This window comes from Bos javanicus, chromosome 17, assembly GCF_032452875.1.
Source record: "Bos javanicus breed banteng chromosome 17, ARS-OSU_banteng_1.0, whole genome shotgun sequence".
Lineage (NCBI taxonomy): Eukaryota > Metazoa > Chordata > Mammalia > Artiodactyla > Bovidae > Bos > Bos javanicus.
Window position 1 is genome coordinate 14,651,457 of NC_083884.1, and position 16,305 is coordinate 14,667,761.

The 16,305-nt window shown below is 41.2% G+C and overlaps 1 protein-coding gene across 1 annotated transcript in view; it reads right to left on the reverse strand.

The window, feature by feature from the left end:
- Positions 1-9,617: 9,617 nt before the first annotated feature.
- The window catches only part of LOC133229267 (FRAS1-related extracellular matrix protein 3-like), a 63,141-nt gene continuing 56,453 nt past the window's right edge, over positions 9,618-16,305 (reverse strand). The window contains 2 exon segments of the mRNA XM_061385771.1: positions 9,618-9,793; positions 9,868-10,015. Coding sequence (XP_061241755.1) covers positions 9,618-9,793; positions 9,868-10,015 — 324 coding nt within the window.

Below are 16,305 nucleotides of genomic sequence, written 5' to 3' on the forward strand. Positions count from 1 at the left end.
CAAGCAACTCCTACAGCTCAATTCCAGAAAAATAAATGACCCAATCAAAAAATGGGCCAAAGAACTAAATAGTCATTTCTCCAAAGAAGACATACAGATGGCTAACAAACACATGAAAAGATGCTCAACATCACTCATTATCAGAGAAATGCAAATCAAAACCACTATGAGGTACCATTTCACACCAGTCAGAATGGCTGCGATCCAAAAGTCTACAAGCAATAAATGCTGGAGAGGATGTGGAGCAAAGGGAACCCTCTTACACTGTTGGTGGGAATGCAAACTAGTACAGCCACTATGGAGAACAGTGTGGAGATTCCTTAAAAAGCTGGAAATAGAACTGCCTTATGACCCAGCAATCCCACTGCTGGGCATACACATTGAGGAAACCAGAAGGGAAAGAGACACACGTACCCCAATGTTCATCGCAGCACTGTTTATAATAGCCAGGACATGGAAGCAACCTAGATGTCCATCAGCAGGTGAATGGATAAGAAAGCTGTGGTACATATACACAATGGAGTATTACTCAGCCATTAAAAAGAATACATTTGAATCAGTTCTAATGAGGTGGATGAAACTGGAGCCTATTATACAGAGTGAAGTAAGCCAGAAGGAAAAACACCAATAGAGTATACTAACGCATATATATGGAATTTAGAAAGATGGTATCAATAACCGTGTATACGAGACAGCAAAAGAGACACTGATGTATAGAACGGTCTTTTGGACTCTGTGGGAGAGGGAGAGGATGGGATGATTTGGGAGAATGGCATTGAAACATGTATAATATTATACATGAAACGAGTTGCCAGTCCAGGTTCGATGCATGATACAGGATGCTTAGGGCTGGTGCACTGGGACGACCCAGAAAGATGGTATGCGAGGGAGGAGGGAGGAGGGTTCAGGATGGGGAACACATGTATACCTGTGGTGCATTCATTTTGATATATGGCAAAACCAATACAATATTGTAAAGTTAAAAAAAAAAGGTATCTATATTTACTATGCTTTTTCATTTATGCTTTCTGCTCTTGACTTTAAACACTTGTTTCCATAAGGGACAAATGTTTTCTAATATTCTGAGGCTTACTCTTGTCTCAGGACTGGAACACTTTGATGGTATCCAGAATTACCCTTGAAAGGTGGAAGAGCTGCAGGGTTATAATGAAAGACACCTTGGGAGAGGCTGAGTTTCTATTTCTTTCACCTGAATTAGAAGCAAAAAATATTGATGTGTATGCCTCCCTGCACTAAAGAACAAAAAGGGATCCATTTAAAGAAATAGCTCACAGAGAGGTCACAGCATTTTAGTGCTGACAGAGTCATTCCACCCCCACCTTTTACTCTAAATGAGAAAGTGAGGACCCAGAGGAGGTTCTGGACATTTAAACTGGTCATTATGTTATTAAAACAGTTTTGAAACATAGGCCTAGTGTCCTCAAATGCTTGTGCTATTCAGGGGACTTCAGAAGACTCTCTGAACATTTCTAGAGTCCTCTGTGCAGAATTTTCCTCCAGAATCCTCTGCCCTGTGAACTCCAGCTGCCTTAGCTTTTTGTTGGTCTCAATTCTGCTTTCCTATTTTGTAGACTGCACAGGGTGTTGGGAAATGCTTCAGGCTGTAAGAGCTCACGTCCCCTCTCTTGGGAGTTGCTGTCCTACTGCTGCCTGGGGTCCACTGTCTGAAAATCATTTTTTCATATATTTTGTTTGTTGCTTGTTTATTTAGTAATATTGTTTCACGCAGAATAAATCTCAACCATTTTTCTCCATCTTCTCTCCTGCTGTCTGATCCAGGCAGTTCACCTTCTGTTTTATTAACTTCTCTTTATTGTCTCCTTTCTTATCCTTGCTTTTGGTTATTCTGTTTTTTTTTTTTTCTTCTAACTTTTAAAGTTCATATTTAGTTAACTTTTAGCTTTTTCCAAATGATGTACTGAATTGTTTAAAATGTTTACTGTTTTCCTGTTTGTTGCTTCATTTTTTGGTAAGCTATTTAATGATTATTTTTACTTCCTAGATAATTTTTATTTTAACATCACGTGGTGGTCTTCTTTATCTCTGAAAATGCCTTATTTGTAAGTCTATTTGTCTGATATTGATATGGGTGTATCAGCTTTATATACTTTTTATAGACTCTTTACCTTTTTATTGAGATTTAATATACATACAGCAAAGAGCATGGAGGGTGCTAATCTTCAGGGTTAAGCTTGATGAAATTTTTCTTGTACCCGCCACTTGGATGAAGACAGAGAACTTTTCCAGTATCCCAGCTGGTCATCAGCCTTTTATTTAACTTGGTAATTTCTGTGTACATCTTTTTCTACCTCTTTACATTCAACCCCTCTGTGTTATCTTTGAAAGATTTTTCTTTTAAATAGTATGTGACTTTTCCCAAAGTTGTAATAAATATATATTTACATTCAATCAAGAAAATGTTTTTGTTTACAAAATAATCACATGGATCACAGCCTTGTGTAACTCAGTGAAGATATGACCCATGCTGTGTAGGGCCACCCAGGATGGATGGGTCATGGTGGACAGTTCTGACAAAATGTGGTCCTCTGGAGAAGGGAATGGCAAATCATTTCAATATTATTGCCTTGAGAACTCTATGAACAGTATGAGAAGGTTAAAAGATATGACATTGGAGGATGAACCCCCCCAGGTCAGTAGGTGTCCAATATACTACTGGGGAAGAGCAGAGCTTCTAGAGCTAACACCAGAAAGATGTCCTTTTCATCATAAGGGAATGGACTGAAAAACTAGGAAGTCAAGAGATACCTGGAGTAACAGGCAAGTTCGGCCTTGGAGTACAAAAAGGCTAACAGAGTTTTGCCAAGAGAACACACTTGTCATAGCAAACACTATCTTCTGATCAAACCAGTCAATCCTAAGGGAAATCAGTCTTGAATATTCATTGAAAAGACTGATGCTGAAACTTAAGCTCTAATACTTTGACCACCTGATGCAAAGAGCCTACTCATTGGAAAGGACCTTGATGCTGGGCAAGATTGAAGGCAAGAGGAGAAAGGGAAGACAGACGATGAGATGGTTGGATGACATCACTGACTCGATGGACATGAGTTTGGGTGAATTCCAGGAGATGGTGAAGGACAGGGGTAGCCTGATGTGCTATAGTCCATGGGGTCGCAAAGAGTTGGACATGACTTAGTGACTGAACAACAAGATTAGCATTTTGAAATTGAAATTATTTTAACAATAAAAGGGACCAGAGAATTTGTTATCTCTCCAAGAGGTCTCTAAGGAATAAGAAAAATATATTCCCTATTGGGTAAATAAATAAAAGATTGAATGTTTTTTACCTTACCAGAAGGAGACTTCTCAATAACCAGTTTGCAAAAAAACTGTACGAGGATAATCATAGGGACTGAGTGTTATGAAGAAAATAAAGGGGAAAAAAAGAGGTAGAATTGAATAGGGAGGGGAAGAATTGAATAGAAAAGAAGCTGCTTTGCCTCCGCTTGGTTGGGGAGACTTAATTCATTCATCAACATTTTCTTGAGTTTTTCGGTATTCCACTCTCTAGTCCCAGCTTTGGACATACAGTAGTAAATAAAGCAGACAAACAGACAAGCAGACTCAACAGACTCTTGATTGAATGTGTGAGACAAGAATGATCTGAAGGAGGCAGCCTAGCAAAGGTATGAGACAAAAAAGAGAAGAAAAAAAAAAGAATAAAATTCTTGATAAAGGAGCAAGTGTATTGGAGTTTCAGGGAAAGGGTTTGACTGGAGACTAGTGAGCAACGAGAGAACTAGAGAGGGATGGGGCTGGCGGAAAAGGTTGGGCAAACCTTTGAAGAGTGGGGTTTACTCTGGAGTAATGGGAGCCCATTGGAGATTTTAAGTATGGGAAGTACATGACATAATTTATGTTCTAGAAAAATTATTCTCATTGCATTGTGATGGATAAAATGTAGGAAATATGAGTAGAAACTGAAAGACAAAATGTGGCACTCATACAGATAACCTCACCTATATGTTTCAGTAAGAATAAATGATGTTGGTCATTTTTCAATGCCCTCCTTTTCTTAATTTCAAAATACCTAAGGAAGGGAGTACTTTGACCTGAGGAAATTAAAATATCCAGCACTTTTATGTTTGAATGGGCCTAGAAAGGATCTCATTGATTTAGGTTAAGTAAGACTTACATCAAACTGATTGCATTCGATTTAAAGATAATACCCTTCAGCTGAGAATGGAAATAATTCTCATATGGTTGGAAATATTTGAAATATTACTCAACTTCAGTTGGAAAAAAAAAAGGTCTAAAAATTACTTTATTAGGTTTCCTCAGAGGACATCTTATTACAAATAATACCACCATGAGAGAGAGGAGCCATGAGATGGGTCAAGGACATTCTATGAGTAACTTAAGTAGAGATTGGAATAACATATTCTCCTGATATATGATGCCCCGATCAAATTTGGCAAAGTCAATTGGAAGAGACCCAAACTGAGGCAACAACCCTAGTTAATAAGCTCAATTGAGTGATGTTCATCAACTGATAATGTGAACTCAGCTTGAACTCTAGTCATAGCATTTGGGAAAAGGGAAGTCTGAGAAATTGTATATTGTTTATTGCAAAATGATTGATCTGAGCATGAGATTAATTCTAAGAATGACTCTAAGGGGGTCAGATAAGTTAAAAAAAAATAAGAACCACTCAACAGATGTTCATCATCTCCAGTTCTATTCCCAAACCCATATTTACTGAACAACTTTTTGGATCCCCACTGTGGAAATAAAACTCTGGTGTTTAATATGAACTGCCATTTTGAATTCTCAGTAAGACACAACTAACCAGTCTCTGAAACATTTCAGACATGCAACAGAATCAAAGAACATAAATTTGGATGATCATTTTTACCAATTATAAATAAAATCCCAGGCAGGTTAATGCAGTCTGTCCATTAGGGATATGTGCTTAGCAACTATCTTGTCATGATTTTACTTTTTAACTTTGAAAAAAGTTAATGACTTTTATTGTACTTCTTGAAAAATGTAATACAGGCTTACTATAGAAAATTTGGAAGCTAGAAAAATATGCAAAGAAGGAAACTAAAATTAGTTGTGATACCATCACCTAGATGAACACACACATCCATGAGTTCTTTAGGATCCATCCTTAAACATGGGGCTTCCCTGGTGGCTCTGATGGTAAAGAATGTGCCTTCAGTGCAGGAGACAAGAGTTTGCTCCCTGGGTCAGGAAGATCTCCTGGAGAAGGAAATGGACACCCACTCCAGTATTATTGCCTGGATAATTCCATGGACAGAAGAGCTTGGTGGACTAGAGTCCCTGGGGTCGCCAAGGGTCGGATATGACTGAGCAACTAACACACACTTTAAACATACCACAAACATCATTCTTTATTACTAAATTTAACAAATGACAACATAATGTGATTGTTAGGCTGTGTCCTTAGGTTTTTAAATTACTCTAGATTTTATACATTCAAAGTGATGCTTCGGGTGGTCATAGTATACATTTATTAAAATGCTGGTCTTGAGCAGCACAGATATGTGATGGTCCTCTTGGTGTCTATCAAGGGGAGCATGTGGCTTGTGGCTAGGGCCTCCTGTCTTTCAGGACAGGAGAAGAGCTGTCTCAGACACCCCTCAGCCCCTAGTAGGGCAGTCATGATGTGCCTGGTGTGTGTGGGGAAGGGAGCGCCACACAGGGTGACTCTAGATCCTGCGGTTCTAACTTTCCTTCATAGACACGTGGGCCTCATGGAGTCCCTAGAAGGCTTCTGACTCAGCGTTCTCAGCAGGATCTGCCGTCCTCCCCAGAGCGCCTGGGAGGTCAGCCCCTTCTCTGGGTGCTCACATCCCTCTCCTTCTTCTACTGTTTATGGCTGTAAGACTCTAGACTTCAGCCACATGAATTATAATTGAGATCAATCCATATCGATGGAAGACAGTCAGAAACCCTGGCTTAGAGACAAAGATTTGAATAAAACTCAGCTACCGGAGTCCTGCCCCAGTGGATCCAGGAAATTCAATGGGAAGATGGCTTCAGCGCTCAGGATACCATAGAATTAAAGATATAAAGAGTGGTTAAATAAGGACAGCTCAGCGAAGAAATTCAGTGAAGAAAAGAGGCTGAATAACTTGCTTTACGTGGAAAGCCAATAAAATTCCAAGACAAGGAATTTGCGTCACCTACGTAGGCTGCTGGTGTCTTCCCGTTCTCCTGAAGCAGAGGAGACGCTAAGGCCTCCCCAGTCAGATCTTAGAAGCCCAGGCAAAATTAGTAGGCTTCATGCACCTCCACGCTCCAGATGGGAATTCAGCCAGAAGGTGAGAGAAAAAATGGCATGGGGAGACCAAGCTTTGGTGAACAAGGCCTACACTTTATTTTCCGAAGTAGTTTTTATATCTCAAGTTGTGCATAGAGGACAATGGGGGAAGGGGTAGAGTCATGCAAGGACAGCAGTCCTTCATCCTTATCAAAGCCAGGCTTTCAAACTCATCATATGCAAAAGCATAGGTGATTTACATCATCTTCTGGCCAGGAGGCCTGTTAACATTTTATGACTCTTTATTTATTTTTCTCTAAAGGTGATTATTCTAAAGTCAGGTGCCACCTTCTGAAAGCATTAGATAAAGTTGCATTCCTATAGGGCAAAGGTGTGGTGAGCTCTAACAAGGAAAGAATTAACTCAAGGATCCAAGGTTACAAACATTAAAGCTACTACTTACATTCCTATACACCAATTATATTAATCAATACACTCCCAGGGACACAGTAGGTAAGGGATATGGAAACATAACAGCAAACATTGGCCCAGCAAGTGATAAACCCTTCACCAATACAATTTCGAATCAATCTTTTAACTGCTCAAAGGAATCTGTATTTAGACAGTTTAGAACATCTCATGCCTCTCACGGTTGGGAGGCTGTGAACAATCACATGTGGTTGGAAGAACCTGAAGGGCAGGCTAGAGAACTTCCAAAGGAGTTTTTAGGTTGAAACACTCTTGTCTCGCCCAGGAACTTTATTAACTGGAGCTCTAAGTTAACTCTTTTCCAGAGAGAGGTGGTGGGAGACAGCCTCCCATAAAGTCAGAGGTATAGGTGAGAACACAAAGCAGTAAAGTGGGCAGACTCTGGTTTTGGGGGTAAGTGCTCAAGAATTTCCAGGGGGACTCCTGAGGCTCGATCCCGCCTTTGTGTATGCCGAGCCTCCTTCCTCATGAACTTTGCCACGGGTGGAGTTCCTCACGCTGGCTCCCGGCATCTCCCCCTTTTTTATTTCTTAAAACAGCCAGATGCAGCCTAGTCGCGAGCTTCTGAATGTTCTGCCAAAGAATCCTGACGATACAAAGAAGAATGATTATAAGAAGCAAAATTAGAGTACCAACAGAAGCATAAAGATATTAGACAGAAAGTTTTTTCCTGAAATGAAGTTAGAGAAAGTCTGAAAAAAGTCATTAGCTGATCCAGCAGTGGTAAAATCCAGTCAAGAGTATTTCAAGGTCTGTATTTGATTATGAAGTTTCTCTAAGTCCAAGCTAATGTCAGAGCTGTTCCAAACACCTGAAATATGATTTTTAATTTTTTCCCATTCAAAATCTGTCTCGTTCACCTTCAAAGATATCACGCATATCCATCAGTAATCAGTGTGGCATGACAGAGCAATTTCACTTTTAAAGCCTGTAAGTCAGTCCCAATATGCAGTATTGCATCCTGCAAGGCATCTACCCTCATCTCCAACTTTCTATCTATAGCTTCCTGTGTTGCTAGAGTTAGAGAAACATTTTTTAGACATGGTGTCAACAAATTGGGCAGTATGCACTTGTTGAGTCACTGATATTGCTGTCGCAGTAACAGAAGTAATTGCTGCTATTATGGTGTGATCACTGACCTAGAGCCAGACATCCTGGAATGTGAAGTCAAGTGGGCCTTAGAAAGCATCACTACGAACAAAGCTAGTGGAGGTGATGGAATTCCAGTTGAGCTATTTCAAATCCTGAAAGATGATGCTGTGAAAGTGCTGCACTCAATATGCCAGCAAATTTGGAAAACTCAGAAGTGGCCACAGGACTGGAAAAGGTCAGTTTTCATTCCAATCCCAAAGAAAGGCAATGCCAAAGAATGCTCAAACTATTGCACAATTGCACTCATCTCACACGCTAGTAAAGTAATGCTCAAAATTCTCCAAGCCAGGCTTCAGCAATACGTGAACCATGAACTTTTAAATGTTCAAGCTGGTTTTAGAAAAGGCAAAGGAACCAGAGACAAAATTGCCAACATCCGCTGGATCATGGAAAAAGCAAGAGTTCCAGAAAAACATCTATTTCTGCTTTATTGATTTTGCCAAAGCCTTTGACTGTGTGGATAACAATTAACTGCGGAAAATTCTGAAAGAGATGGGAATACCAGACCACCTGACCTGCCTCTTGAGAAATTTGTATGCAGGTCAGGAAGCAACAGTTCGAACTGGACATGGAACAACAGACTGGTTCCAAATAGGAAAAGAAGTTCGTCAAGGCTGTATGTTGTCACCCTGTTTATTTAACTTCTATGCAGAGTACATCATGAGAAACGCTGGACTGGAAGAAACACAAGCTGGATTCAAGATTGCCAGGAGGAATATCAATAACCTCAGATATGCAGATAACACCACCCTTATGGCACAAAGTGAAGAGGAACTCAAAAGCCTCTTGATGAAAGTGAAAGTGGAGAGTGAAAAAGTTGGCTTAAAGCTCAACATTCAGAAAACGAAGATCATGGCATCCGGTCCCATCACTTCATGGGAAATAGATGGGGAAACAGTTTGAAACAGTGTCAGACTTCATTTTTCTGGGCTCCCAAATCACTGCAGATGGTGATTGCAGGTATGAAATTAAAACACACTTAGTCCTTGGAAGGAAAGTTATGACCAACCTAGATAGCATATTAAAAAGCAGAGATATTACTTTGCCAACAAAGGTTCGTCTAGTCAAGGCTATGGTTTTTCCTGTGGTCATGTATGGATGTGAGAGTTGGACTGTGAAGAAGGCTGAGTGCCAAAGAATTGATGCCTTTGAACTGTGGTGTTGGAGAAGACTCTTGAGAGTCCCTTGGACTGAAAGGAGATCCACCAATCCATTCTGAAGATCAGCCCTGGGATTTCTTTGGAAGGAATGATGCTAAAGCTGAAACTCCAGTACTTTGGCCATCTCATGCGAAGAGTTGACTCATTGGAAAAGACTCTGATGCTGGGAGGGATTGGGGGAAAGAGGAGAAGGAGACAACAGAGGATGAGATGGCTGGATGGCATCACTGACTCGATGGACGTGAGTCTGAGTGAACTCTGGGAGTTGGTGATGGACAGGGAGGCCTGGCATGCTGCAATTCATAGGGTCGCAAAGAGTCGGACACGACTGAGCGACTGATCTGAAAGCTGATATTCCCAGGATAAGCAAGCCCACAAACTGTCGTGATTGCATTAAATCCTGCAGTTGTTGTAATACAGCAAGATCATAATTATCGTATCAATAAGTGGTTACGTCATAAGATAAGGTGGACGTTGTAACACTACAAAGGAGCAAACATTATATTGAGGGCTTAAACAAGATGAACACATACATTGTTCACAAGTTACTGTATTAGGTCCACCTCTTTTTTACTTCCTGCTTTAGCCCTGATTACTGTGTCTGCATTGCAAAACGCCTGTTGTAGGTGCACCAGGGAGCAGCTGCAGGCGTCGGTCTGGGGGAGCAGTGGCCCCAAAATCAGGAGGCAGAACGCGAGTGGCAGGCTGTGGGCCGCGGCGCCTATGGCAGGCAGAGGGGCGGGGTTCATGGACTCGGGCTAGCGGCCGCCTGGGCTCAGGGCGTTTCCCTCTCACCGGCGGGGCCGCGCTGGTCTGGATGGTACTCCGCGGGTGCGCTTTCTTTTCTGGCCCTCACTCGTCGCACAAACTTTTTCGGTTCTAGGTCGCGGGGTGCAGCGAGGAGGGTGCAGGGCGCGGCTGGTGGCGCAGAGGCAAGAGCTGGCTGGGGGGTGGGGCGAACGAGTGCAGGTGCCGCGAACCTGGTCTTTGTGGAATGTGACATGACCAATTAGTCTTTCCAGGATCCAAATCGGAGAATCTGTGTCCTGAGGAAAAATACAAGTATACCCTCTCCCACAAGTTAGCAACACATCTGGCCGGGATATGAAATTCATACCTTAAACTAGCTGCATTTTGATGGTGAATTTTGTAAGAATTTTTGGCCTTATCAATCTTTTTATTTAAGTTTAAAGTGATTACTTTAGTCAATGAATTGCCAAAGCATTTCCTTCATGTAAAGGGCCGGGCAAGCCGGAATGGGCTCTAATACGTCGCACAAAATATTTTTATCTCTGTGTTTAATCTCTTTCTGTAAATCAGATAACAAGGAGAAAATAGTAGTTTTATTTTCTGGAATATTAGCAGTCTCTATATGAGGAAACAACCCTACAATATATCAGGAGTCAGTCAGAAGATTGAAGGTGTGGTCTCTTAAATGTTGAAGAGCCTAAATAACTGCTCATAACTCAGCCCTGACATTTTATTTCCTTGAACTAAAAGATCTTTTAAAGGCCTTGGAGCTGTAATTTCCTGCACCCAAAAGGCTAGATCACTAGATCTAAATGTTCTGTGGCTCCTAGCTTAAGAAGTCAAGTTTTTTCCTGTCTGATAATAAGGTAAAAGCAAAAGCTGTGTTACTCTTTGACCTTTATTAATTTGCACAGTTTTTGGTAGGCGGTGAGATCAAAAACTTTAATTTCTCAATATAATCAGAATCTACTACACCAGGCACCACTGAAAAGTTCTTGAAAAGAAAGCGAGCTATGCCTCAGCACAAATCTTACAATGCCCTCAGGTAGGGGGCCAGCCACTCCTGTTGGAATTGGAGTAACCGGCACATCAGGGGTTAATATTGTTGCTAAATCCCCTTACGGTTCTGCTTTTCTCCCAGCCTGGGTGAGGCCCCCCTGAGGGGATTTTCTCCAAGGAGATGCACTGCATATTGTGCACACAGTCTGTGTTAAAAGCTCCACTGTTCAAAAAACTTTTTATCTTCTTCAGGCTTAGGCAACGCTTTGGGAGGCTTTGGGGCAAAGTGCAGAACACTTGGACCCTGGGAGGCACAAACGGAGGTGGTGGCGATTGCCTTAACTCAGAAAGTGGTGGATAAGGGTTTAAAGGTTTGCGCAGAGTGGGAGGGAGCTCACCAGGGCGCCTGGCCACAGCGTCCTGTAAGTCCTCTCCTCTCTCCTCTGCTGATTTTTTCATCCTTATTCTCTTTAAAGCTTTCTCAAATTTTCTTTCCCTCACTCTATCTTTTTTCCTTCCTCTTCTCTTCTCTTTCACTTTCTACATTTCCTTCCTGTTTCCCTCTTTCATTCTCCCTTCTTCCTTCTTACTGTCTCTCTCTCCCTCTCTTCCTGCCTTTCTCACTTTTCTCTCCCTCTTCCTTTTTCGCTACCCTTCTTTCATTTCTTTCCCTTTACCCTCTTTCTCTCTAACTTTTTCTTCCCTCCTCCCTCTCTTTCTCTCTGTATCTCTTTTTCTAACTTCTTTTCTTCATTTCTCTACCTTGCTGTGTTCCCTGATTCCTTCCTCCTCCATTCCTCTCTCCTTTTCACTCTTTAGCTCTTTCTCTATCTTTAGATCTTTATCCTCGGGAGGTAGAGCACAGTCTCCCTCCTTTTTTTTTTTTTTTTGAGAATATTTTTATTTGTTTTGTACTTGTATAAAGAGTTTCCGTTCTTTAGTTTCAGTGTTACCCATGTCAGAAAGTTAAATATAGTAAAAGATTTAGTTTTAGTCTTCAGAAACCGGGTTTTTCCTCAACCCTTTTAACACTTCCCACTCCTACTCACCCTGTCTATCCTACAGGGGGGGTCTGCAGCACCCTGAGTGGGGTCCTAGCCGTCCCCAAAACTCAACAGTGGGGGAACAATAGGGCTGATGACCCTAATTGTTCCCAGGGGGGAGCAATAGGGCTGATGACGCTAATTGCTCTGAGGGGGGAGCAACAGGGCTGATGATCCCAATTGCTCCGTGGGGGGGGGAGCAATAGGGCTGATGACCCTAACTGCTCCGAGGGAGACCTACCTTTGAATAGCCTGTTCCAGGCGCTACTTACCAGGGTCCAGCCCCAGCAGGATTCAGGAGTTTTGAAGGGGAGACAGCTTCGGTGATCAGGATACTATAGAACTAAAGATATAAAGAGTGGTTAAATAAGGATAGCTCAGCAAAGAAATTCAGTGAAGCAAAGAGGCTGAATAACTTGCTTTACGTGGAAAGCCAATAAAATTCCCTACGTAGGCCACAGGCGTCCTCCTGTTCTCCCAAAGCAGAGGAGGCACTAAGGCCTCCCTGGTCAGATCTTAGAAGCCCAGGCAAAATTAGTAGGCTTGACGAGCCTCCACGCTCCAGATGGGAATTCAGCCAGAAGGTGAGAGAAAGAACGGCATGGGGAGACCAAGCTTCGGTGAACAAGGCCTGTACTTTATTTTCCAAAGTAGTTTTTATACCTCAAGTTGTGCATAGAGGACAATGGGGGAAGGGGTAGAGTCATGCAAGGTCAGCAGTCCTTGATCCTTATCAAAGCCAGGCTTTCAAACTTATCATATGCTAAAGTTTAGGTGATATACATCATCTTCTGACCAGGAGGCCTGTTAACATTTTATGACCCTTTATTTATTTTTCTCTAAAGGTGATTATTCTAAAGTCAGGCGCCACCCTCTGAAAGCATTAGATAAAGTTGCATTCCTATAAGGCAAAGGTGTGGTGGGCTCTAACAAGGAAAGAATTAACTCAAGGGTCCAAGGTTACAAACATTAAAGCTACTACTTACACCAATTATATTAATTACACCAATTACTATACACCAATTATATTAATCAATACACTCCCAGGGACACAGTAGGTAAGGGATATGGAAACATAACAGCAAACATTGGCCCAGCAAGTGATAAACCCTTCACCAATACAATTTCGAATCAATCTTTTAACTGCTCAAAGGAATCTGTATTTAGACAGTTTAGAACATCTCATGCCTCTCATGGTTGGGAGGCTGTGAACAATCACATGTGGCTGGAAGAACCTGAAGGGCAGGCTAGAGATCTTCCAAAGAAGTTTGCAGGTCGAAACACTCTTGTCACGCCCAAGAACTTAATTAACTGGAGCTCTAAGTTAACTCTTTTTCAGAGAAAGGTGGTGGGGGACAGCCCCCCATAAAGTGAGAGGTATAGGCGAGAGCACAAAGCAGTTAAGTGGGCAGACTGGTTTTGGGGGTAGGTGCTCGAGAATTTCCAGGGGGACTCCTGAGGCTCGATCCCGCCTTTGTGTATGCCGAGCCTCCTTCCTCATGACCTTTGCCATGGGCGGAGTTCCTCACGCTGGCTCCCGGCACTCAGCCCCTGCCCTCAAGGAACTCACAGTATGAAATACTTGACCAGTGCAGTTTCAGCAGCCAGGCTCCTGAGGTACTTGAATGAATCTTAATTTTTCTGTAGCATTCCTGTTGCATCCCGCCTGTGTGATTCCATTTGCTCTGGGACAGCCGCCCAGTGAGAATTCAGTCTGAAGCCTTCATTCCCTTTTTGCATATTCTCTGCTCTTGTCTTTGACAAGAACTTCATTCCATCTCACCTATCCTACTGCAAAGGGTTTCATATTTTAAAAACTGGATGAAAATTGCAAATCATCAAGGTAACATATGTACATTTTTTTCAAGTATCTAATTTTTTAATAATTTATTTTTATTGAATGAAAGATTTAAAAAATTCTATAGTGCTTTACAATTTTCAAAAATTTTACATGCAAGATTTCATGTAAACCCATAATTAACCCCTTTTTCCACCTACCTTTATATTGCTCCCCCACTGTTAACCACTAGTTTGTTCTCTGTACCTGTGTCTATTTCTTCTTTGTTTTATTCACTAGTTTGTTATATTTTTTAGATTCCCCTTATAAGTGATATCATACAGTATGATAATCTCTGGATCCAAACATGTTGCTACAAGTGGCAAAAATTTCATTCTCTTTTATGGCTGAGTAGTATTCCATCATATGTATATACGCCACATGTTCTATTCTATGTGAATATCCATTCACCTGTTGATGGGCCCTTAGGTTGCTCCCATACTTGGCAATTGTAAATAATGCTACTCTGAACTTTGGAGTGAATGTCTCTTTTTGCATTAGTATTTTTGTTTATTTCAGATACACACGCAGGATGGAATTGCTGGGTCATATGATAGTTCTATTTTTAGTTTTTTGAGAAACCGCCATACTATTTTTTGAAGTGTCTGCACCAATTTACATTCCCACCAACAGTGCATGAGAATTCCCTTTTCTCCACATCTATACATGGACTTTTTTTTAGAGACATTTACCAACATTATATAATGAAAACTTTAGCTGTATAGAAAAGTGATTCAGTTTTATATATATATATATATATATATATGTGTGTGTGTGTGTGTGTGTGTGTGTGTATAATATTTTAAATAGCATATATATATATATATATATACTTTTTAAAATATTCTTTTTCATTATGGTTTATCACATGATACTGAATATAGTTCTCTGATCTATACAGTAGGACCTTGTTGTTTATCTCTTCCAAATATAATAGCTTATGCCTGCTAATCCAACCTCCCAGTCCATGTCTCTTCCAACCCCGTTCCCCTCGGAAACCACAAATTTGTTCTCTACGTCCTTGAGTCATTTCTGTTTTGTACATAGAATCATTTGCCTCATATTTTAGAGTTCACATGTAAGTGATATTTTATGGTGTTTGTTTTTCTCCTTCTGACTTACTTCATTTAGGATGATAATCTCTAGGTCCATCTATGTTCTACAGATGGCATTATTTCATTCAACTCTTTTAACTAGGATTTGAATGATGTAAAATTTGGTGAGTTGATGGAAGATCATATGCATACCTTCTGCTAACATTACAGAAAACAGATATATGTCTTAATATGAAAAAATAATTTTTAAGACTACATTCCTGTTCAGTTGTGTCCAACTCTTGTGACCCCATGGGCTGTAGCCTGCCAGGCTCCTAAGTCCATGGATTTCCCAGGCAAGAATGCTGGAGCGGGTTGCCTTTTCCTATTCCAGTGGATCTTCCTGACTTAAGGATTGAACCCAAGTATCCTGCATTGGCATGTGGATTCTTTTCCACTGAGTCACCTGGAAAGCCCAGTTTTTAAGACTACAACACATTAAAAACGTAGGATCATATTCTTCCTAAGGTGTATAGACTAAATTATCTTATTGATGAATTAGGAAACAGAAATCTTTCTATTTCACCCTTTTTCGAAGCATTTATTTTTCAAGGACTATTTTTGCCATGTCACCACGCATTTCAACCACACCCCAAAAAATGTTTCATGAGATACAGATAATGGTATCCCAAAATGTCTCTGATGTTCAGTTTTGAAATAGAGCTCTAGCTCTAACTTAGAGATATTTAGCAGGAACATACAAACATTGGTAGCATTCCACTTTTAAACCAGCAGCCATAATTCTTCAGCAACAACAGGAAGAAAGAAACTATTGAATATCAGTACCCGTTTTCTTCTGAACTTGTTTATTTATGCACCTGTACTTCTGCTTAGCTCACAGTAAACATGCTATGTTTTCTACCTTTCTGCTTGAAAGTAATTTGTGTACACATTTTTGCGTGGAAACAGAGTAAGCTTCAGTTCAGGTCAGTTCAGTCACTCAGTCGTGTCTGACTCTTTGCGACCCCACGAATTGCAGCACACCAGGCCTCCCTGTCCATCACCAACTCACAGAGTTCACACAAACTCATGTTTGTTGAGTCGGTGATGCCATCCAGCCATCTCATCCTCTGTCGTCCCCTTCTCCTCCTGCCCCCAATCCCTCCCAGCATCAGAGTCTTTTCCGATGAGTCAACTCTTCTCATGAGGTGGCCAAAGTACTGGAGTTTCAGCTTTAGCATTATTCCTTCCAATGAATACCCAGGGCTGATCTCCTTCAGAATGGACTTGTTGGATCTCCTTGAAGTCCAAGGGACTCTCAAGAGTCTTCCCCAACACCACAGTTCAAAAGCATCAATTCTTCGGTGCTCAGCCTTCTTCACAGTCCAACTCTCACATCCATACATGACCACAGGAAAAACCATAGCCTTGACTAGACAGACCTTTGTTGGCAAAGTAATGTGTCTGCTTTTGAATATGCTGTGTAGGTTGGTCATAACTTTCCTTCCAAGGAGTAAGTGTCTTTTAATTTCATGGCTGCAGTCACCATCTGCGGTGATTTTGGAGCCCC